The following is a 23,908-nucleotide window of genomic DNA, read 5'->3' as shown; positions in this document are numbered from 1 at the left end:
GGACAGTGTGTCTTTAGCAGTCAGCTATCAGGTGAAGGGTAACAGATAGAATATGACTGAGTCAGATACCGTATCAACTAGGAAAACCCCTAACAGGATCCCAGAGCTATAATCTAAAGAGAAAATAAAACAATTTATTGATGAAGGACTTAAGGCCCGGACACACCGGCCCGATAATCGCCGTCGTAGAGTCTGGAGGGGGCGGGGACACAAATCTGTTTGGTGTGTGCCGTGAAATCGGTCGTCGTAGATGTCGGCGGGCAGTCTTTCAGTTGGAGCAATTTGATTTGTGGAGGGCTAGCGAATCAGTGAAGCCCGGAAGTGAGGCGGGTAGCACAAACAGCTAACAACAGTTAGCCATTGTTTTAATGTGTTTGTTTGTTTGTTTGTTTCGTTCAGCGAGTACTCACATGCATCAACCCTTGTTGACTGCTCGACACCATGCTCGACACCATGCTCAACACTTTCTGCTAAAAATGGTGCTCTTTATGGTCCATAAATATAAATACGAATTTCTATCTATGTTTATGGTCTAGAGAGCCGTCCCATCATTTCCGGCTTCCGTATTTTTTCGGGCCACAATACAGATTAGCGTTTATGTTAGCGCCGCCTGCTGTTATGGAGACATTACGTCCCGCGCAAGCGCAGAGCGTACGGAAAGTCAGCAGTCGGCTTGGTGTTTTCTTTCCACTTTTTTGGCCGCGACGGGAAGACTGGAGCTGCCTGAATCGGCAAACTCCATTTTCGGGTAGTCGGACTGGTGTGTCCTGGCCTTAAAACAACTTGTCGGCTTGACCTCCTGAATGAAAATAAATTCTTCAATGCTGTCAAAAAGACAACAGAGGTTTTTCTCCTCTTTCTACCATCCACTGCTTGTTAAATCCCTTATGCTTCTTTTCTCTGACCTTTGCAAAGCCTCAATAAAGGGACTTTAAATATTGATGGTAGGAGACACTGCATTAATATCTGGAGTCGAGTAGAGACTGAACCCACCACCGGTCATCTGCTGCAGGAGAAGAGGTTGGAGTTGACTTTCTCAAACAGTCTTGAAGGCATTCTGGAAATGATGGTTCAAACTGTCCTAACACACACATGACAGACAGGAAATTCATGGACCATATTTTAGCGTAAAGGGTAAGACGGGCTTGTCCTATCTCAGGTCAGATGTTTGAGCCCTTGTTTTATAGGATGATGGACCGGCTCTGTGGTCTTTCACTGCCTGGTAACTGCAGTTTAGATCTTCCACATGTAGTTTCTGTTTATGCAGATGATGTCACTATATCCATCATGGAGGACGTTCAGTGTTTGCAGGACACGTTTGCATTGACGAAAAGGACTCCTCTGCAAATGTAAACTGGACAAAGGTGTGGCTTTCTGCATTCTGTCCCATGGGGCTTTGTTGGTTGGACAGTGGAGTGATCAGGCAGTGTGCAGTGGGCAGTCCAGCCCAGAGGACTTGATTAAGGGAAGGAGGGCTTTGAAGTGCTGGTAACATGGTAAATGGTAAATGGACTCCACTTATATAGCGCTTTTCCCTGGTTTTTCACAGACTCAAAGCGCTTCACATTGTGTTGTACACATTCACCCAAACACACACACATCCATACACCGATAGCAGCAGCTACCACGCAGGGTGCAAGCTAACTATCAGGAGCAATTCGGGGTTCAATGTCTTGCCCAAGGACACTTCGACATGTGGCAGGGAGGCGGGGAATCGAACCACCGAAACTGGTAGTTTTTTGGGGAACTGAAGATTAGAACTGGAACAGTGTTAAAGAGGACCTACGATACTTTTTGACTTTTATGACCTAAAAACGTTGTTATACGTGTTTAACAACGTTAAACGTGTTTCCGGGTAGTTTGAGTCAAACTCCCGGATGTTTCCATGTATGGTAATGCTGCTCAGGCAAGCTCCGGCTGCTTGCCCCCACCTTCCTGAAAATCTCCCGCTGCTGGAAGGAAGGTAACCAATCACAACGGAGTGGGGTTTGCAGCAGGGGGGGAGGGGCGGAGAAGCTCAAAGCAGTGTGTAGAGAGAGACTGCTGTGCTCGCTAGGGTAAGAGGAAGAGTGTCCCGAAAATCTACATAGTTTTTTGTGATGTGATTCGTGTCAGGTTGCTCTATAGCAGTTTTTAACAAGAAATTAAGACCAGAAAAGTAGTATAATAGGATCTCTTTAAGGAGAAAGTGTGTGTTCGGTTGTCTAAGTGAAAATAGCTTAACACATTAATAACATTTCTGACAGGTTCCGAAAAGTTGGCCATCTGGCTGACACGTAGGTACCTGGCCCAGAGTGCCAGTAGTGTGGAGCCAGTGTCGGTTCTGGAAGGACTGCTGGAAGGCCCGGCTAAGGATGTACTACATCTATCATAAAATGATGCACACTGTGTTCAACAGCTCATATGTTGCTCATATGTGCTGTGTTGGGTGTTCATATGGTTTATCCTTGCAATTGTTCAATAAGGGGACTTTTGAAAACGTTTTGCCTGTTTCCTGTTCTCTTCTTTAGCAGTGAATAATTGCTCTTTGAATACAGTTTGCTCTCTCTGCGTTGAGAGGCAAGAGATATATGACTCCAGCGATACTATAAACAGTCAGCAGAGCGTACAGTTGGTGTGTGTATCTGTGTGTGCTTGTGTGTTTATAATGCACTGGAATGTTAAATGTCTAATAGTACACAAGTCTTACGTGTTGTGTTTTACTTGGCCAGTGTGAACTGGATGATACATCATATTCAACCTGTCTATAAATCAAACAGCTACTCTTCAATGTCTTTTAAAGAAAACTGTTTGAACTTTACAACATGTTTCAGTACACAAAATATAGCAGGGTTAGCGTGCTGTCTATAGCTGCTAGTAATATTGATGATAATCTATACAATAATTAAATAATAATAATAATAATAATAAAGTATGACGCTCCTCATTAATTGTCTATCATCTGAAAAGTTCCATAGTTACTTTTCATCGTGTGCTATGCTTTTTATTTAGGTGTCAAGTATCTAATTTTGCCTCCAGACTTTGCAGCTGTTCCTACCACATTCACAGCTGCACAAGGAACATGAGCAATAGTCCTCATCACCATTTGTGGGAGAAAGTGTCAATGGGACCAGTTAGCCATGGCCTTTTCCAGCCCTTCTACAGCCAATGATAATCTCAGAAATGAGGGCTGCTGAGGGTCAAGTGAGAACAAACACCAATCAGTTTCAATTGAGTGTTTCCCAGAATGCAGCAGCCTTGGTACTGCATGTCCTTGTGCAGCTATTGTGTTAGTTAAAGTGAGTGACGTATGTGTAATTGGTCATTTGTGCGTATACTTTTTTGCCCACACAGTGGTTGCATCACATACAAGATTGCTCTGAACCGCAAACTAAGATATCATATACAACCTTCTGTTTCAATTAGAAGTAGAAGTGGAAGTTGAATAAGGAGAAATATCAGCTGACAATTCCCTTGGATAATGCCAGAGCACAGGCCAGACCTGAATTAAACATACTGTGTGACTCGGCCATGCATTAATCCCACCTTGGTTCTGGCTCTTGAACTTGTTCTTGTACTGCAGTCCAAAGAGCAGTCTCAGGCCCAGCTGAATTACCCCTGGCATTTTTAAAAGGCATTACTACCCAAGGTGTACATTTTTCTGTCAGTGTTGCACCCCGTTAATACTTCAGCCAGGCCTTGCTGCAATGAAAAATGGGATAACGTTTACACAAAACAGTGTCGTACCCATTACTTCCCAGTGGGAAGCAGGGCTGCCTGTTAGAAACTGGATAGGGGGGAATTTGACACTCTTTTTTTGCTGCCATGATTGAATGTCCCAAAGCATGACACCTCCACCTCTGTTGCCATGTTAGAAGGCCCACTGGAAGCTTGTCTTCCCCTTCAAATACTCAGACAGTGGGGGACTAGTCTTATATTCCTATATTTTTTCTTCAAGTCTGTCCTAAAATAAATAGCCAGGCACCCATTTGAACGAAGAAACAGGATCACCTTGCCATAATATGTGATGGGGAACACATCAGTCCAAGATCCTGAGGGACCAACGAAAAACATAAATAAAACATTACGTAAAAAGGGTTGGTGCAATAAGCTAGTGCTTTAATCTACATATTTTCAATCAATACTATTGATAGGAAATGTCAATGTATAAATTAGGACAAAAACTTATTTTTTTTGTGTTTTTTACTTATGCATGTAATATTGGGAATCTATATGTGATCTAAATAAACTGAACTGAACAAGTGAAACAGGTATAATGTTGCACTTTGATCTAGAACCATCATATCTACCGATAGAAAGCATTAACCGAAGAGGGGTATACAGTGGTAATGTGTTATTGGAAAGCATCCATCTACACCTGCCTGATTATTCTGTTATATGTTAAATAGCTTGGTGGGTTTTTATTAACACAGCTCAATGTGTATGTCTTAAACACCTATTTACGTTTGAGGGTAAATTAAATATTTAATATTTTGTATGTTAGTGAAAAACATGGCTAAAAGTAGTCATCATGTTCATCCAATCTACAAATAAAGGATCCAGCTTTATTCTTTGTGCTTTTAAATGTTACCAGCTGATGTCATGCAGACAGGCTCAAATGACTAACAAATTATCCCACATATTATTACAAAAATTGCTGGACAAATTACCCCAGTAAATTACTGTTGCAGACACATTTTGAACAGTTTTGTCCATTCAAAAAGCCATTACAGATGCATAAATCACTGCTAGTGAGTTGACCAAAGGACGAGTGAAATTTTCCATCCTAAAACTTCCTCTTAAAAATGAAGCAATGTGTGCCTGCAACTGTTGATGAATCAGGCTATGGCTTGTGTGGAGGCGTCGGTGCACCAAGAATAACCGATCTGCATATACAGTCATATGAAAAAGTTTGGGAACCCCTCTCAGCCGGCATTATAATTGACTCTGCTTTCACAAAAAAAATATAAAAGTGGTATGTCTTTAATTTACCAGGAACAGCTAAGTACTGGGATCTTTTCCAAACAAAGATTTTTTGAAAAGCAGTATTTGGTTGTATGAAATAAAATAAAATGTGAAAAACTGGCTGTGCAAAAATGTGGGTACCCTTGTGGTTTTGTTGATTTTAATGCCTGTAACAGCATGTACAACTGATGAATTTAAACACAAAGTTGGTTGGATTATGTTGTTAAGCCTTGAACCTCATAGAAATGTCTGTTTAATCATGAGACAATGTATTTTAGGTGCCTAAATGCAAGTTGCACTTCTCTTTGACTCTCTGCTGAAGTGAGACAGAATGGGATCATCAAAACAGCTCCCAAAAGATCTGAAAAACAAAGATTGTTCATTGTCATGGTTTAGGGGAAGGCTACAAGAAGCTTTCCCAAAGGTTTCAATTGTCAATTTCGACTGTAGGGAACGTTGTCAGGAAATGGAAGGACACAGGCACAGTGGCAAAAAAACAGGAGCGGCATAGGTGGAGGATTGTGAGAATGGTTGCACACAACCCACAGATCACCTCCAAAGAACTGCAAGAACATCTGGCTGCAGATTGTGTATCTGTACATCGTTCAACAATTCAGCGCAATTTGCACCAAAACATCTGCTTTTTGTATAGACAAAATAACTTAATTTTTGTCTCATCAGTCCAAAGCATTTTCTTCCAATATGAATCTGGCTTGTCTAAATGAGCTTTTGCATACTCCATGCAACTGTATCTGTGGCGTGGGCGCAGAAAGTGCTTCCTTCTCATCACCTGGCCATACAGATGTTTTGGTGCAAATTGCACTGATTTGTTGAACCATGTACAGATACACAATCTGCAGCCAGATGTTCTTGCAGGTCTTTGGAGGTGATCTTTGGGTTGTGTGCAACCATTCTCACAATCCGCCGCATATGCCGCTCTTGTACTTTTCTTGGTCTGCTAGACCTGGGTTTAACTGCAACTGTGCCTGTGTCCTTCCATTCCCTGACAACGTTCCTTACAGTAGAAATTGACAATTGAAACCTTTGGGAAAGCTTCTTGTAGCCTTCCCCTAAACCACGATAATGAATAATCTTTGTTTTTAAGATCTTTTGTGAGCAGTTTTGATGATCCATTCTGTCTCACTTCAGTGGAGAGTCAAAGAGAAGTGCAACTTGCATTTAGGCACCTAAAATACATTTTCTCATGATTAAACAGACATTTCTATGAGGTTCAAGGCTTAACAACATAATCCAACCAACTTTGTGTTTAAATTCATCAGTTTTACATGCTGTTACAGGCATTAAAATCAACAAAACCACAAGGGTACCCATATTTTTGCACAGCCAGTTTTTCACATTTTATTTTATTTCATACAACCAAATACTGCTTTTCAAAAAATCTTTGTTTGGAAAAGATCCCAGTACTTAGCTGTTCCTGGTAAATTAAAGACATACCACTTTTATATTTTTTTTGTGAAAGCAGAGTCAATTATAATGCCGGCTGAGAGGGGTTCCCAAACTTTTTCATATGATTGTATCTATCATATGTATTCATATTATTAGGTTGTATATATGTTGTATATTATTTGCAAATCTTTTAATATTAGATACAGGGCTTACTTTTAGGCAACCATTTAAGCTTGCATGCAATGACCCAACTTTTAATAGACTTTTATGTTTAATTAAAAGCAATGTGTCAATTCAGGCAGGAGTATGACGTTCGTAAATAACGATACAAAAAGTGAGGTTTAAGTGAGCTGATGGAATCAGCAGGTATTGTTTAACATCACCACATAGCTTTTTGGGTCTCTTGACCAAATGCCATTAGGTTTGTAACCTTAGAAATAAATTATGTCTTTCCCGAAACCTGGATACGTTTAACTCACCAACCTCATTATGTCTCATTTGAGAACGAAAATAGACCAAATTACTGGTTTAAATTTGATATGCTTTTTCCCCCCTATTCACTAAGGGATTATTTTCAACATTCCAGTTGCAGTAATTCTTGGTTTTACCTCCATTAGATAATGTGACTAAACTGGGGGTGTCAACCTTTGTCTGACTCTTAATGTTGCTTCTCCAATAGAGTCAGATTTCAGCAATAAACTTGAAAGAATGTAGTTGATACTTACAGAAACGATGGCCATGACTTCATACACAATACCCACGTTCTGAATATGTTTAGGTATTCAGGTAAGGGAGAGAGTGTGGTCATGAAAAGGGAAACTTTAAGACAATAAAATAAGATCTTGGATTCAAACAACAGAGACATTTCCCTTGAGCCGTACTAGAAAAACAAATAAGGTACAGTGAAACCCAATGAAACCCACTGTTACCAGGAAAAGCTCCAGGATAAATAAAGGGGGGGGGGGGGTGCTTGCAATTGTGAGCAACAAAGTCATCAATTCAGTCATCATCAGTGTCAGGATTAATGCATTATTCACACAAGAGAAACATAAGTCTAGCTAGTCGGAGTATTCATTGACCACATCAACTTCCTCTCGTATCTCAAGACGTCTTATTCTCAGATTGCAGCTTCTATCTGATATTAATCAGTGTCCTCGGAGTTCAGTCTAGTAACTCAAACAAAACAACTTGAAGGTTTTTTTTCCTTTTAATTGCTCAATGTCAAACAATGCCTTTTTCTGCCTGAAACGTTGCTGCCTAAAGTCCCTATTACTGTATAGCTGCAGCACAGGTTCAATGTGTGGCGTGTAGTGGGGTTCCACATGTGATCACAGCAACACAGAAACTCCAAAGCCATTAGCGGAGAGACCACAAATACAACATTCTGACAGCTGATTACCACAATCTGATTACTGCACTAATTCCCGTTTAAACTGTCCATGTCTATCAGTTGAAAGGAGGAAATGGTAGAAACTGATTTAAATGAACTCAGAACAACACAGAGCAGAGTTTGTGGCTCGACTCATTTTCCAGCCAAACTGAAATGGTTTAAAAAACTAGAACTAAAAAACAATTCACAATGTAATCAAGTCTTCTGTGTTATTGGGATGGTGTGTATTTTATGATGCAAATATTCTGTAATTCCAGCAACAAATACATGTCATGAAGAAGTCATGCGAAACATTTCCACTGGCAACAACAACTTGCACCCTGCTTCTGCACATATAAATCAACGGGGAAATCTAACAGCTGTGGTGCTAGGACTCTGAACATATTTCTGGAGCTTTGTGAGTGTGTACAAAACTGATGGGGATCATAGTAAACAGTGTACTAAACTCCTGTTCCCTCTGTCATTCTATTTTAGGCTATTTATTTTTTATTTTTTTAACTTATGTTACCCTTTAAATCTCAATCAATGTATTTATTATTATTTTCTAAATGCCCTTTGTCTGTAACACTCTTTGAATTGCCCTGTTGTTGAAATATGCTATACCAATAAGATTATTGATCCTTTTGTTCCACTTTAATGTTTTCCTTTAAAGCAACAGAGATGTTTTACCATCATTGAGACATGAGGGCCAAGGAGAAGCAAAGAAACAACGTACATCATAAATCACATTTAGACAGAGTAATACATCACTTTGGTCGTCACTTGTCAGTGTGTGCTGCTGGCTGCATTAAATCCTTATATTCTTGAATACTCTGTGTGTGTGTGTGTGTGTGTGTGTGTGTGTGTGTGTGTGTGTGTGTGTGTGTGTGTGTGTGTGTGTGTGTGTGTATGTCGTTTTTGTGGGTTAGCTTGAGAGATAGAGTATATATTTTTAGTCTGACAGGCTGCAAAAGCAACTGAACCCTGAACTTCCAACCCTGCTGGTGTATCAATCTAGCAGGTGAACAAGCGAAAGGATGTCATGTTGTGAGAAACGCCCTTTAGTGTTTCAAACAGCCTACATGTCAGTTCAGAGCACTGGGAGACCAAAGCAGACTGTACGTGTTACAGTGTAGAGCTCTGAAGTCCAGAGGTGTCTCAGTGCACCTTGTTGGATAACTTACAGTGTGCTATTGTTGAGTGGGTGATACATATGGAGTAGGCCTATATAACTGGCTCATATAAAGCATAGCATTAATGTGAGCTAGTAGATATCTTACAGAAGTACAAACATTCAGAAATGTCACCAGGTAGGGTACCCAACTTCTTTTATTATGTGAAGATTTGAAAAAAAATTACATATGCTTAGTAAAATAATGGCCAATGGATATCTTTAAGTGGGGGGTATTGATTGCCTTTAATGTCTACCACATGTTCCCACAGAGATTAATTGACACTGAAGGCCACATTTCCAAATCTGAGCGGCTTGTGCACCACAATTTATGATACCAATAAAAGTGTATTGATTGAGTCAAACACAGCAGTCAAAGTAATACGACACAACAAGAGGAAAACATGCCATGCCTGAATCTGTGCACGTGCAGCTCTTTTCTAAATTTAGTTACAGGTGTGATGGTAGCTGTTTATATAGTGATTTTCTTCTAAGTTCATGTGACACAGGTAACAGTGAATGTTGCCACATGACACCAAAATAACCAACCCAAAGTCTCTAATGTAGTGTAATAACAATAGTTTATGTCCACTTCTGTATTAAGTTGGTGGGAAAAGGGAAAGGTTATCACTTTAATACCTTTATACATATAGGGTTGTAAAGAAGTATAAGTAAAGAAATAAACTATGTTTGATAAGCTCACAGAAGACGGGTCATTGAGACAGTGAATCACTCACTGGTGGTCCTCTGTTATTCCTATTCCTGTGAGAAAAACAGTCATTTTATTTAAGTAGTCACTTCTGAGTAAAATAATGAGTGTATAGATTACTTTCATACGGACAGGCTCACATAATCCTCAGTAACAACCCTCAAGGGATGGAACATGGCGAAAATGGGAACGAAAATGTAGAGTAGAGTCATTGTAGTAGTATAGTAGCAGCGTGGCAAGATGGACATTAATTGATCAGGAGCATGTATGTCAGTATGAAAACACTCCTTGATTGGTTACAATGAGCTCCAGCTCCATTAAGTCAAAACCATTATGAACAGAACACGCTACATTTGCTTCCTTGATATGACAACAGCAGACATCGCCCCATGTGGTTTTCCACACAGAGCCGATTCACTCAAACAAATTGTTTCCTCAAATCAAATACTATTCTCAAAGGAACAGCTGTGCCAGCTTGCAAGAGGCAGATATTTCATTTACATTTCCCAAAGGGAAACCCCACTGAAGTGTTAAAGTCTCCTTTCAGACATCCCAAATGCATCTCTTATTTTTGCTTTTACATTTACTTTCTATGTAGGAAAATGAATACAAAGAAAGAGAGGCAATTCAAATGATTGATAACTTAATTCTTAACATCCTGTTCTAGTGACGTCTGGGAAGGCGCTGTGTCTCCTTTGAGGAACTCATTGCAGACTGAAGTGAAGGGATGGTAAAAATGTGTGTGTGTTTGTTTGTGATAGAGGGCACTGTGAAACTTAGAATTTTGTCAGAAGCTGTAGTAGTGTAATTACATTTTAGTGTTAAGGATGTTTTAGTGTAATTATCAACATGAAGAATTCAGATGAAACCAGTGATGCCATAGTTATGTCAGGAAAGCTAACTTTTAATGTGAAAAGAAAAAAACGTTAAGCCTGAGGTCAGAGAAGGGAGTAGTACAACAACCTGACAACTACGCTTAACATGCTGAAAAAGTTCTACAGTCTTTCAGATCCTCTTTAGCTCCTGAACGATGATGAAATGATCTTTCTTAGGATAAACATGAATGTCTAAACACTTCCACTGTCTCCAACAATGAAAGGCTGTCTCCGGTCTATATTTACATAAATGACATACTTATATGGTTATAGATTTGGCTCTACTTATCACAGTCAGAACATCCCACTTATAGAATAACCTTTGGAAATGGTATAATCTAGGGAAATAACATATATACAAATTCCACAAAACAGAGCTAAGGAATTTAACTGTCCGAGTGATCCCGCTACTGGAGATGAAGTGCTACCCACGGAAGCTCAAGAAATCTGTATTTAACATGTATTTGATATATTTAGATTTTTTTTTTCCTGCTGCATATCTTTTCTTGATATTTGTGATTGCTTTGAAGTACTTCATTATCTCTTCCCATACCATGTTTATTGTAACTAGGCAACACACCTGATTCTTATTAATGTCCATGTTTTTTGGCCGAACGGCAAACTCATAGCAACTCATATTTCTGGTCAAAGATTCACCTACTCAGTAAAAGATATTGGATGTGACTGGCATCAAAAGTCACTGCATTCTGACTGAAAAGGGTAAATGATGAAGCTTATTCATTCCTTTTATGTATCTTGAGTCTAATAGACAGGCGTATTTGTCTTGTGTTTGTAAATGTGACTAAATTGTTCATGTGATACAGGCGACTGTGGTGCAAAGAAGGTATGGAAAGAGAGACTAGCTGCTGTTGAATTTCAGAGTGGGGTCGTAAGGTCATGTAATATCTCTGCGATTCCTGTTTGCAATTTGTTTAACCCTATATATATTATTCATACACATGTCACACGACTCTTGAACCATCCCAGTATAAACCATGATTCTGTGCTACATTATTCATTCTTCCATCATTGAATACAGATAAGATCGTCCCATCCAGACTAAACTGAGGATGTGGGGAAAAAATGGCCGCTCTGAAGCACATTTTAAACAATATGTTCTTATCACTGCAAAACACATGTTCTATGTTTAGAAACAGTCGTAAGTCAGGCCGCACATTCGAAAAGTGAAAAGACTTAGAAGGACTATTACAGAGATAACAGTTATTAACCACACCTGAACAACATTGGGCTCTTGCTACTTGGTGTTTCAATCTACTGAACATTATTGAGGAGATATACGGCATGTCTGCATTCTGTGAGATAACTGCAATGTCCATGCACATACATTATGATAAACGGAAAAGGAAGTCACTGAAGTAACATCAAAAATGGCAAGAGTGACTTTTAAGAAGATTGGGGCCACTGCAGGGGTTGAAGAGACTCCTTTGTAAAAAAGCTAGATCATTTATCATAACATCGCAAGTAGCTGGTATATTCTTCTTCAAACTGACCATATTCTCAAAGCATATGGACTTCATACAATTATGGCTGTTTTCACAGATAACTTTCAAAATGCCAAGAATGTTATTTTCCGTGTGTTGCAAAAATCCTTTGCTAACCTAACAGTGTGACGCAAATTAAACACATATGATCTTTGTGTAGGGGGTCAAACCTATCCAAACGCCAGCCTGAAACCCCACTGAAACTTTAAAAGGACGTGCACACTGCGTATTTCTCTGTCCTCTGGTGTTCGGCTTTTTAGCTGATCCATATAGAGACAACACGTTTGTACAAATCTACAATGCCCTCTTCAACCCCTGAACCAACCACCACGTGTTTTACTTAAGTTGTCGCCTGCGGCCGCGGCGATCTCCAGCACAACAAAGTGAGTTGTAAACTGTTCCGTTGGAACGACGAGAAGAAGAACTAAGACACAGGCGGTTTACCTAGAAACCAGCATTTTTGGACAGCGGACCGTAAGCTGATCGATTTGTCTCCGACCGCCATCCTCCGCACAGAATCAGCTGTGCCCCTTTGCCTCTTTCCTGCGATCTGAAGACCGCAGAGATCGACTCACCAGCTCCCTGACCACCAAAGGTTCGGAGCCTGGATTTGGATCGCCGTCTTGCGAGCCCCGCCAACCCCGGAAAGGATTGGCCTGCCCGCCTCAACGACGACGAGCACAGGACACTAGGTGTCCCCCCAAGTGAGATTTTGGCTTTATATTACCTGGGCAGATGTTTTAGTTATTATTACTTTTTAAAGTGTTGAACAATACTGTTTATTTTCGAATTTGTGTTTGCTATTTTGAACAAGCTGTGTTCCGTTAGTCCTCCCCCATGGAGAACCAGAACGGGGAAAATGTGTTTGATCATTTCATTCAGCGTGACTCGTGAGTGAAGGCAGTGTGGTTTAATTCTGCTGTGTGTTTTAAAACCTCACACTTTTCTTTTCCCCCCTCCCCGCGCTCAAGCGTGGTCTTTCCTCCTCTTCCTCTCCTGCATGCACACACACGTTAGATAACCCTAATTGTAGTCTTGATCAGATAGAATTGGTGTAAAGATCGGCGGTAAAATCAATTTAAAGAGCGAGTGGTTTTCGAAATCCCCCGCCTCCAAAACCCCTTCTTCATGTCCTTTGTTCTGAAGTAGACACCATTTTGAGTACCCGTGGTAGTTACTTCCCCTATCGGTTGGAGGTACAATAGTCCAGCCTAGCCTACCCCGCCGCCATTTTGGGCCTTTCGCCCCTCCCTGTACCTTTGGTAAGGGTTATTCTACACGCCCCCTAGTCTCACTGACCGACTCCCTAGCTCCCCCGCGCGGTTTGACTCACCCCTCGAGTCATAAGTCACGTGGGAACTCCCCCGTTCCTTTTTCTACTTCGCTTCACCCACACACACACACACACACACACACACACGCACACACACACACGCGCGCACACACACACACACACACACACACACATACTGGTACATGGCTGGACAGACAACAATGTTCTAGACGTTTTCTTTGATTAAGGTTGCTAAGTGTATTTGCTTTATGCGTGTATAAAACGGATGTTACCTTAAGTTTCATTGTGGTTAAAATAAATGTTCTTTATTGTAACCAGAAGTGTTTGTGATTTATTTGTGTGGATATTATTGGAGTGTCAACAATCAACAAGTGAAAGATTCTGTAGCCTTCAGTGTTAAGATCATATTACCAAATGTATAATGGTAATTACTTGATTACATTATTTTATGGAAATGATCATTGAGACTAGGATTTATTAATATTGATTTATTTAACTGAACATTAAACTAATCAACATTTGAGAATAAATCATTGATTAAACGAGACAATTTGCTATTATTTTTCCATTCTTGAATGAATGGTGGTGCCCCTTTGAACTTTAATAAATTATTAAAGTATTATTAATCTTCAGATTAATTTCTAATAGCTTAATTAATCTGAACCCCCCTATAACCGCTACATTTGTGACACACAAACTCACAAGGAATCAAGATTTCACTGCAGTATAAAATAGGAACTGCGATGGATCATCACCTTATATGGGGGTCAGTCGCTGTCCTTAATATTATTGATGTTGTCCTTTTAAAAAGGAGCAGTGTCATGCCTGATAGCATGGGGGAAGCAGAGCTGAACAATGACAGTATTTAGATGACTTACTTGAGTACATGTGTGGAGCCATTGATCTGTGTGGCCGTGCAGGGAGCACCATGCCCCAGGATGGAGGGCCTGCGGTACCTCTTGCGCCCACAGCACAGGATGATGAGGAAGGCACGGCGGAAGGACTTGTTGAGGAAGGCGTAGAGGATGGGGTTCAGCATGGAGTTGATGTAGCCCAGCCACAGGCAGGCCGCCCACAGCTTGTCTGGCACTGTGTAGTCTATAAAGGGGTCCACCACATTGGTGACAAAGAACGGTGCCCAGCATAGGCAGAAACAGCCCATAATGATGCACAGGGTCTTGGCCGCCTTAGTCTCTGTCCGCATGCGGTGGTTTCGTTGGTGGTCGGCAGAGGTCACCCCGGAAGTACCGGGCGCACTGGTACCCGCCCGCTTCAGCATGCTGATCTGCAGGGCGTGTGCGCGGGCCGTGACGTAGATCCTCTGGTAGGCCAGCACCATGAGGACCAGGGGGATGTAGAAGGCCACCACAGAGCAGGTCAGGGCGTATGGCTTGTTGACCATGAAGACACAGGATGTGGAGTTGCTGCCCTCACTGTGGCTCCTCTGCTCAATCTGGTAACAAGCAAGAAAGAAGTAACTTCAGAGACTTGTTTCATGCACCAAGAACAGCAGTTATGGAACATGTAGTGAGAAGCCTGTTGTATTCATTGTGTAGCTTTTTGAGCTGTGACTATGTCAACGTTAAAAAATAAAATGTCTCACCAAAATAACAGTGTTTAGCATATAAACAGAAATAATTCTTTAAACCAGCATATGACTAGTATGTAAGGGGGTCAATAGTATGAGATAATTTTGATGCAGTAAGAAGTAAGGGTGAACATGTCAGGTGAGCCCAAAACCTCTGGGAACCTCTTAGGCGAAAGTTTGGATTTTGAAAATGGACAGTTGGGTAGAAATAAGTCCCACGTGGGTTAAGCTGGTGGACAGCTCTGCCTTGCTACTCTAAGAAATACCTCCAGACTCCACAACAACCCCTCAAAATCCCACGCTCTCCTCCGCCAAGTCTCCATAGTAAAAAAGAGGAACAGTGCTCCTGAGGGAGAGAACGGATCCGCATTTCATCATTAATCAAATTGAAGTCCCATCTCGTTTCCTTTTTCTTTTCTTTTTTTCCTCCTATCTTCTCATTTCTGTGGGAAACTACGGCTCAGGGCTCAGATATGAATAATCCATAGCTCTGTATCGCTGCAAGGCCACAGTCTTTTGTGAAAGTTTTTTTTAGTTTTTTTTATGAATGGACTGACATGTGTAAGTGCTCAGTTTTTTCAATTTGAGTGTTAAGGTTACCTGCCCTACTGCACTACACCATACAATTTTTTGGAATCATCTCTTCCACCTTATTAATTAAAGGTGACTTATTGCTTATTAACTGATCATTCTAAGACACATACAAACTGGAATAAGAATCCATGTGCTGAAAGCTGAAGGTTTTACTTCATCTATTTCTGGACATGCAATTCACCTTTAGGGATTTCTAAAATGATTGGCAAATCAACTTTTCCAGCCTATACTTACAACGCTTCGTTTTGGTGTCTTGACTATTGCACTCAATCATTCCAACAATCACTATATGGAATGAGTATTTTCTTCAATCAGTTTTGGAGCATGATTCAGATTCTACATGAGCATAAATCCACTGAATGTTAGGAATTGGTATATGTGGAACATTTAATCATTATTTAATTTGTGGAATTATCCATACTATGTTAGAAGTTAAAGTGATATAAGTCAACATTTTACTTAATTATATTAAGAAAATATGTATCTTAAAAATGAGCTTTAATTACCAAAATGATACTTAAATTACTCAATATGCAGGATACATATTATATCAGTGGGTTATAATGATTGATGCATCAATTTGTTCAGCATTTTGACCAGTTATGGCTTTGCTGTGGACAAATGTAATGAGCAGCTCAACAAAGTATTATGTCCGAAATAAATGTACTTTTAGAGGCTTGAGTGTAATACAGGGGGCAATATCTAACACAACTATTTGTCAGAGGAAAATTGTGGACCAGTAACTATGCCACATGCCCAAGTGTCCCAGAGCAAGACACTGAACCCTAAAATGTCTCCTGACGGTGTAAGAATATGTGCTCCAGTTGTAAGTCCCTTTGGATAAAAGTGTCTGCTAAATGACATGCAATGTAATGTTTCTATAGCAACATATTGTTGAGCATGTCCTCCTTTCTTTAAACAATTAATGCTTTAATTTGTTTCTGATCAGACTTTTTATTCTGTTCTACTAGTTTTGACTGATTCTTTCATGTATTGTTTTTCTCCAATTAACAGCAGCGCATAACCATTATTATTATATAAGCTTGCGTGTCCTGAGGACATTATTTATATGTTTTTGCTCCATCTCCGTGCTAAACAAACCAACCATGTGCTCTTCATTATATAATTTCCCCTGGCACACAGACACACACACACACACACACACACACGTACAGAGTGACTTTAACACACACTAAGGCACTCACTAGGTGGTCGATGCCGATGCTGTTCCAGCCCTGCATGATGGGCAGGAAAGAGATGAAGGTTGGGATAACCCAGCAGCCGCCAATCATCAGAGCCACTCGCAAGGGTGTCATTTTGGTCCGGTACACCAGAGGCTGGCAGCAGATAGCATAGTATCTGCAGACAAACAGTATAAATAGAGATACATAATCCATTTACCAGTTATCCAAAGGGGGGGTGGGGGTGGGGGGCAACAGGTATCATACTATATGTAAACAGAAGAAACTTGTTATTAATCGATTTTAATACTCAATTTAGTCAAACATTCAAAGGAAATATCTGTAGGTGGTCAAATTAAAAATGATATATATATACAGTATATGATTTAATATAAAGAGATATACAAACAAATAACTTATCGGTCTATAAACAGTATAAGTCACAGTGGTGGTCTGGTGTTGGGCAGTGACATATTCACCACTTCACAATGTCCCCCTCCCATCAACTCCCTCTCTACTTCTTAAAACTTAAAAACAAAAGTATTAAGGTTGTATTGAATCACCTCTCTTTTCTTTCACTGTTGTTTTTCTCATTCTTATCTCCTTCTTTCGTCATCGTATCTCCATTATCAACCATTAGCATTCATCTTTCACTATAGCTCCATCGTGTGTGTTTACCATTTTTTTTCTGTGTTTTTTTTATTATGTGTGCCTTTGCATCTTGTCTGTGAGCATCCATGTCATGGTTGGATCCGAGGTTATTGCTCTTATTTGTCCCCTGGACACACATTAATGGTTTGGCTGATTAGAAGTCAAGTCATTTTGAAGTTGGATGAACATTATTTGTAATAAACCAACACCAGGTCTTAACTCAATGATATAGTATAATATAAATGTTGTTGCTTCAACATAACTAAAGGGAATTGAGGTAGCTGTCGATCAATCAGTCTTTCAGTCTCGAGAAGAGGTCTAATCAGGCAATTTGAGAAAACACCTGAAGGTCCTTTTTATGGTAAATGAGTTACTCCAAATGACACCCTACCCCCGAAGACAATGAATACAGCCTTATCCATATAGTTGATATAATATATATTATATAAAAGATAGATAGACAGAACGATAGATGGATAGATTATTCATAAGAATGATAAGACCATATGAATTGATAATAATCAGTACAATAGCTACAACTTTCCTCTGAGTTACTCCACCAACTCATCCTGTCCCCTGCAGCTGAATTTGCACACGTTTGTAACCTTTGCTTCTCCTCAGAAGGTTGACTGAACACTGTGCTTTGATGCAGCAGTACTGAAGCTAATCCAGTTTATCCCAACGTTTGTCACTGTTGATATTTTGCTGCCCTACCCCCCTTGCTATGGTCCCACCTCATTACCTACTTCTGCTACGTGGCATTTCACAGCCATCAGTAATTTGGAGTGGCTACTGTGTGTGGTCTGCATGGCATTCAAAAAAGGTCAAGAGTCCCTTTCTATTTGAATTGCCAAAATTGACGCGTTGAGAGGTTGCAAATGGAGGAGTGTGGATGTGGAGGCCTGAATGACACCCCCCCCCCCCCCCCCGCACACACACACACACAAGTATGAACTCCAGTATTGTCTGAGTACAAACAGCTGGACACACAAACACACACCCACTTGCACAAAAGCACAGTATGCATGCACAGTGCACACTCCCAGATGCTTCAATACATAAAAAGAAGCAACAGTATGCATGGACACAGAAATGCACTCACACTATCACACACATTAACCTGGAGAAGATTAGAAGCAGACGTAGCACGGTTGAATGGCAGCCTATCCTGACCAGGAGCACTTTAAATGGTCCCTGTTTCCTTTTGATCTACAAAACATTTTGCTCTTGTTATTTCTGACATTCTCATTCAAACATTATTTATATGGAAGCAGGTTTCTGGGAACAGCTAAACCCACGTTGTTGCCCTCCACACTAACCCGCTGGGGAAAATGTAATAAATAAATGGTAGAACCATGGTTCAGTTTAATCCAGACCAAGAATACCTGTTTTTGACGGACCAAGGTCCGGGTGAGGATTCTTACGTGTAATTTTGGTTATGATCAAAAAGTAAAGTTTGACAGTTCACACCAAACAAGGTAGGAGTGAAAGCCCCCCTCGGAAGTATTGCCCTATTTCTAGTCATCAGCATCTGCACCCTTTCTTTCAGTGGAATTCAGTCAATATTGCTAGTGGCAAATGACGAGTGAGGTCTCTTGCAGAGAACTGGCACGAGGAACATCAATAGCGAAATGCAGATCTAATGCAGGCACATTATCAAATAAGGAAGCCGTATTTATTTGATCATTGTCAATATGTAAGAGGTCAATTGTCTAAAGATTGTCTTAAAGACAGTTTACGAATCAATCTTTATCTATGTACTGAATACTTTGCCTCACTGTCCTCAGCTCAGACTCAGGCCACCCTTGATCCCTGTCTGTTTCTTTCTCTTCACTTCCCAGACTTCCAAAAACACAGTTTCCCTGTGTCTCTCTCCGCTTCTGTCTACGTTAGGCTCTTCACTGAATGCCTTTGTGATCGGAGCATCCTCCTTGTGGCAGCTCTGGTATTTTTAGCCTCAATTCATTTCCATTTCAGCTCTTTTCAGCATCTCAAGCTAACAGTGGCTGAATGGGAAGCTTTATCCTGCAGCTGTTCACTTATGTGCTATGCTCTTTCTCTGTCGCACTGTTTTCTTCTCCATTTCCCTCTATTTTCTCTCGATATCCCTCTCTTTCTCTGTCACATACACTGGCATGTGCTGTCTGTCAGCCAAGTTCTTCAAATAGAAATACACTGCAGGCAACAGATGCTTCTTGTCCGAGCATCAAGTCTTGTTTCAAAAAGCCTCCTTTCTTGTACTTTCTCGTTGTTTATTTTTCAAATCAGTGATTTTTTTTCTGTTTTATTTTTACCTCTGACCTGCCTCAAGACCTCAAAGCTGGCAGGCAAAAATAAAAACACTTTCGAGGAATCATGTGGAAACCTAAATCATCTCATACAGAGTGTTTTCATGTTGGAGGTCCAGGAAAGTGCATTTGCAGATGGAAACCAAAGTGGGACCCTGGAAGGATCCCTGCAAAACACCTTCATTAAGGTTTCATGAATGTTGTTGGAAGGCCACACACTTGAGAAGCTTCAAGTAGAGATTCATCAAATATATATTTTTTCCTTTATGAATGACATTCAAGGACTGAATTCCAAAAGTCTCCCTTTGTGGGACAGCCATGAGCAGCATTACAAACTTGTCATTTATAAAGTAGAAGCTTTGTTCAGTTGTGTGTGTTTTCTGTTTCTTATTGTTAATCTTTCTCTCTGTCCCTGTGTGCGACTTTCTCTCGTTCACATTCTATCATCTTGTGGTCGTCTTGTCCAATCCCTTTCTCTCTCTTGCAATGCTTTTGTCAAACTGTCTCATGTTGCAAGCTGCTTCTCATCAGTAAATCTTTTGTTTGTGTTTTTTCTTCCCTTTATTTCTTTCTCCCTTAGCTCCGTGTATTGCCCAAATATATTTATTGTTACCAAGTTGCCTGCTTTTGCTGACCTCTGTACTCTACTACTGTTTCTGTTTGTAACAAAATGCTTTTGCAACTGCTTTTTTTGTGAATGGGAGTCAAACTCTGTAGTGTTTTAACTGCATGCACTGCCAATGAAGAGGAACTTCCTCTCGCTTAAACTAAACTAAACTGCTAAGTACTATTGCAGCAGCCTGTGCTATTTCAAGGGTTGTTTAAATAACTGGACGACAGCTTCTGACACAAAACAGTTTGCACCGTTTAGATGGATTTTTCGAGCATATGAATTCAAATCGTCTAGGGAAATCATGACCTGTTTTCCTTCCCTGTATGTATAAGGTGGGGGACTCAAGGCGTGTAACCCATAGTGTTCCTGAGCGAGTCAGTGGCTCTACTTAGTGAGTTTTACCCTAGGGCAGAACTGTCTCTTGGGCTTCCTCTCACTGGGATTGGCACAGCCTGGGGGTTCTGTGTTGTGAGGGTCAGTTAAAGGGTTAAAGGACCAGGTTTTAGCTCCCTCACTGATATGTCATAAATACTTTACAATCTTGCTGACTATTTCAAATGCACAGTAAAAGATTTGTGGATGCATTTTTTTCCCACAGGCATCCATTGGTTAATTTCCATTCCATTCATTTCCGTGCTATATAAACATCAGGAATCCAAAAGACACGCAAGCATGACATTCCCATTAGGGACTGTTGAACACATCCGTGTCACTTTCCAATTTAAATTTTAACAGTGTGCAGTTATTTTATGGTTTTATTCCAGATATGAGACACTTGTAGTTAATATAAAGGATGGTATTCTCATCTCAGCCACCTTTAATTGGTACCATGTGTCTACAGCATCAAACTGTTCGAGCAGGTGCTAGGATTGTTCTTCCTTTTTCCCTTGGGTTTTGCGACATATAAGATGGTCTACCGCTCTTATTGATTAGAGAGAAAGATATGAAAGCACTACTCAAGAGTGAAAAAAAAGATTGACCTTTTCTGAAGGTTTTACAGAAAATAAGAAAAATCTATATTTCAATCTCTATATCAATCAAAAATAATGCAGTTCAGGACAGTGCTCTTAATAGTAAGGCAAAACCCATCAATACTTGGTTTACATACAGGTGAAACTCGAAAAATTAGAATATCATGCAAAAGTTCATTTATTTCAGTAATTCAACTTAAAAGGTGAAACTAATATATTATATATACTCATTGCATGCAAAGTGAGATATTTCAAGCCTTTATTTGTTATAACTTTGATTATTATGGTTTACAGCTTATGAAAACCCCAAATTCTAAATCTCATAAAATTAGAATATTACACAAAATCAATAAAAAAAGGATTTTCAATACAGAAATGTCGGCCCTCTAGAAAGTATAATCATGCATATGTACTCAGTACTAGGTTTGGGCCCCTTTAGCATGAATTCCTGCCTCAATGCGGCGTCGCATGGATGCTATCAGTCTGTGGCACTGCTGAGGTGTTATGGAAGCCCAGGTTGCTTTGATAGTGGCCTTCAGCTCGTCTGTATTGTTGGGTCTGGTGTGTATCATCTGCCACTTGACAGTACTCTAGTCCATAGATTATCTATGGGTTTCAGGTCAGGAGAGTTGTCAGGCAATCAAGTACAGAAATACCATGGTCAGTCAACCAGTTACTAGTGGTTTTGGCACTGTGGACAGGTGACAAGTCTTGCTGGACAACCCGGTATCACGCCGAGGCGTGAGATCCACACGCATGGACCGGCGGCTCTATTACACGCCTTGCCTGACCAGGGCGTGTGAGTTACACGCGCACCTCCCGCCCGTCTAAATGAACGGAGGAATAGCACCAACAGGGGCCGACATGTTCTCCCAGGAATAGCACGACATGTTCTCCCAGCATTTCAATACTATCTAGCTGCAGCCCCCTGGGTGGTTAGGGTTAGGGCAAGGGGACAGGGAGAGGTTAGAATATAGATAGAACATTGACGGAACACCACGGCGGCCATCTTGACTACGGGAGGTGCGCGACCGCGGCGGCCATCTTGACTACGGGAGGTGCGCGTGTAACTCACACGCCCTGGTCAGGCAAGGCGTGTAATAGAGCCGCAGGTCCATGCGTGTGGATCTCACGCCTCGGCGTGAGATCGGGTTGTGCTGGAACAAAGAAATCAGCATCTTCATAAAGCTAATTAACAGACGCAGGCATGAAGTGCTCTAAAATCTCCTGGTAGACAGCTGTGGTGACTTTGGACTTGATAACACAGTGGACCAACACCATCAGATGACATGGTGCCTCAAATCATCACTGACTGTTGTAACTTGACACTGGTCATCAAGCAACTTGGATTGTGTGCCCCTCCACTCTTCCTCTAGACTGTGGGACCTTTATTTCATTTGTATCAGTGATGATTTGAGGTATCATGTCATATGCTGCTGTTGGTCCACTGTGTTATCAAGTCCAGAGTCAACACAGCCGTCTACCAGCATATTTTAGAGCACTTCATGCTTCTGTCTGTTGACAAGCTTATCTGTCTGTTGACAAGCTTTATGGAGATGACAATTTCCTTTTCCAGCAAGATTTGGCACCTGCCCACAGTACCATAAACCACTGGTAACTGGTTGACTGACCATGGTATTACTGTACTTGAATGGCCAGACAACTCTCCTGACCTGAACTCCATAGATAAGCTATGGGCTATTGTCAAGAGGCAGATTATACACACCAGACCCAACAATACAGCCGAGCTGAAGACCACTATCAAAGCAACCTGGGCTTCATAACACCTCAGAAGTGCCACAGACTGATCGTCACCATGCCATGCCACATTAATGCAATAATTCATGCAACATAAAAACCCAGACCAAGTTTATAGTAGATGAATGAAAATACTTATGAAAAGAGCGACATTTCTGTATTATAACTATTTGTTTTTATTGGCCTTATGGAATTTTCTAATATTTTGAGATGTTCGATTTCTGGTTTTCATGAGCTGTAAGCCGGAATCCTGTAAATTTAAACAAACAAATGCCTGAAATATATCACTATATGTCTAATATATCTAGAATATATGGAACTTTGACTTTTTGAATTCAATTAGATTTTCCATGATATTCTAATAATATGAGTTTCACCTGTACATACAATAATGTAGCCTGTGTGTCACTGTGATAGCATTTAACTCACCAGAAGTAGTTATGGTGCCAAGTTTAGGTAATGAAGAAGGATTACCAACAACTGTGTTAAATCTGCCAAAGCTTGATTTCATCTGTAATGCCTTTGTTTTTTGTTGTTCTGCAAATTAAATTGTGACTTTTTTACATGTTTGTTGAACATATATCTGCAGAACTATCATACTGTATATAAACAAACAGCAAGAAACAAATCTAGGCTTTAAATCATGTGTGAACCTTGGTCTCGTTCTGAAGTTTTAAGTTGCAGAATAACACAAAAAAAGGTACACAAATATGAGAATATAAGTTAGCAAATCACCATCAATATAAGTACTGTGTGTGAATGCCTGACTTTACATGTGTAATGGAATTCCCAGGAAGTAGAGGCAGCTATACAGTATGTAAGAGTATACAAAGCCCCTTCGGCCAGATAATTGAATGGAGAACCCTTTCCTTATTCACTGTTGCTGACCTTTGCCTCTTTGGTGAGTCTAATTTAAAAAAATGTTCTTGTGTTTGTGAATCCATGAGTAACAGAATACATAGATAATGGTCATGGCCATTAGCTATATATTTC

General features: G+C 40.4%; 1 protein-coding gene across 1 annotated transcript in view; it reads right to left on the bottom strand.

Annotated features, from left to right (window-relative positions):
* The window catches only part of htr4 (5-hydroxytryptamine receptor 4), a gene marked incomplete at its 3' end in the record, with an annotated part of 89,857 nt that overhangs the window by 28,346 nt on the left and 37,603 nt on the right, over positions 1–23,908 (bottom strand). Inside the window, exons 4-5 of the mRNA XM_080035831.1 lie at positions 16,659–16,812; positions 14,150–14,724 (exon numbers count right to left, since the gene is read on the bottom strand). Coding sequence (XP_079891957.1) covers positions 14,150–14,724; positions 16,659–16,812 — 729 coding nt within the window. The remainder of the gene's footprint in view (positions 1–14,149; positions 14,725–16,658; positions 16,813–23,908) is intronic.

Source organism: Ammodytes marinus, assembly GCF_949987685.1.
Source record: "Ammodytes marinus genome assembly, chromosome: 10".
In the NCBI taxonomy this organism is placed as follows: Eukaryota; Metazoa; Chordata; class Actinopteri; order Uranoscopiformes; family Ammodytidae; genus Ammodytes; species Ammodytes marinus.
This window is presented reverse-complemented; position numbering and strand designations above follow the sequence as displayed.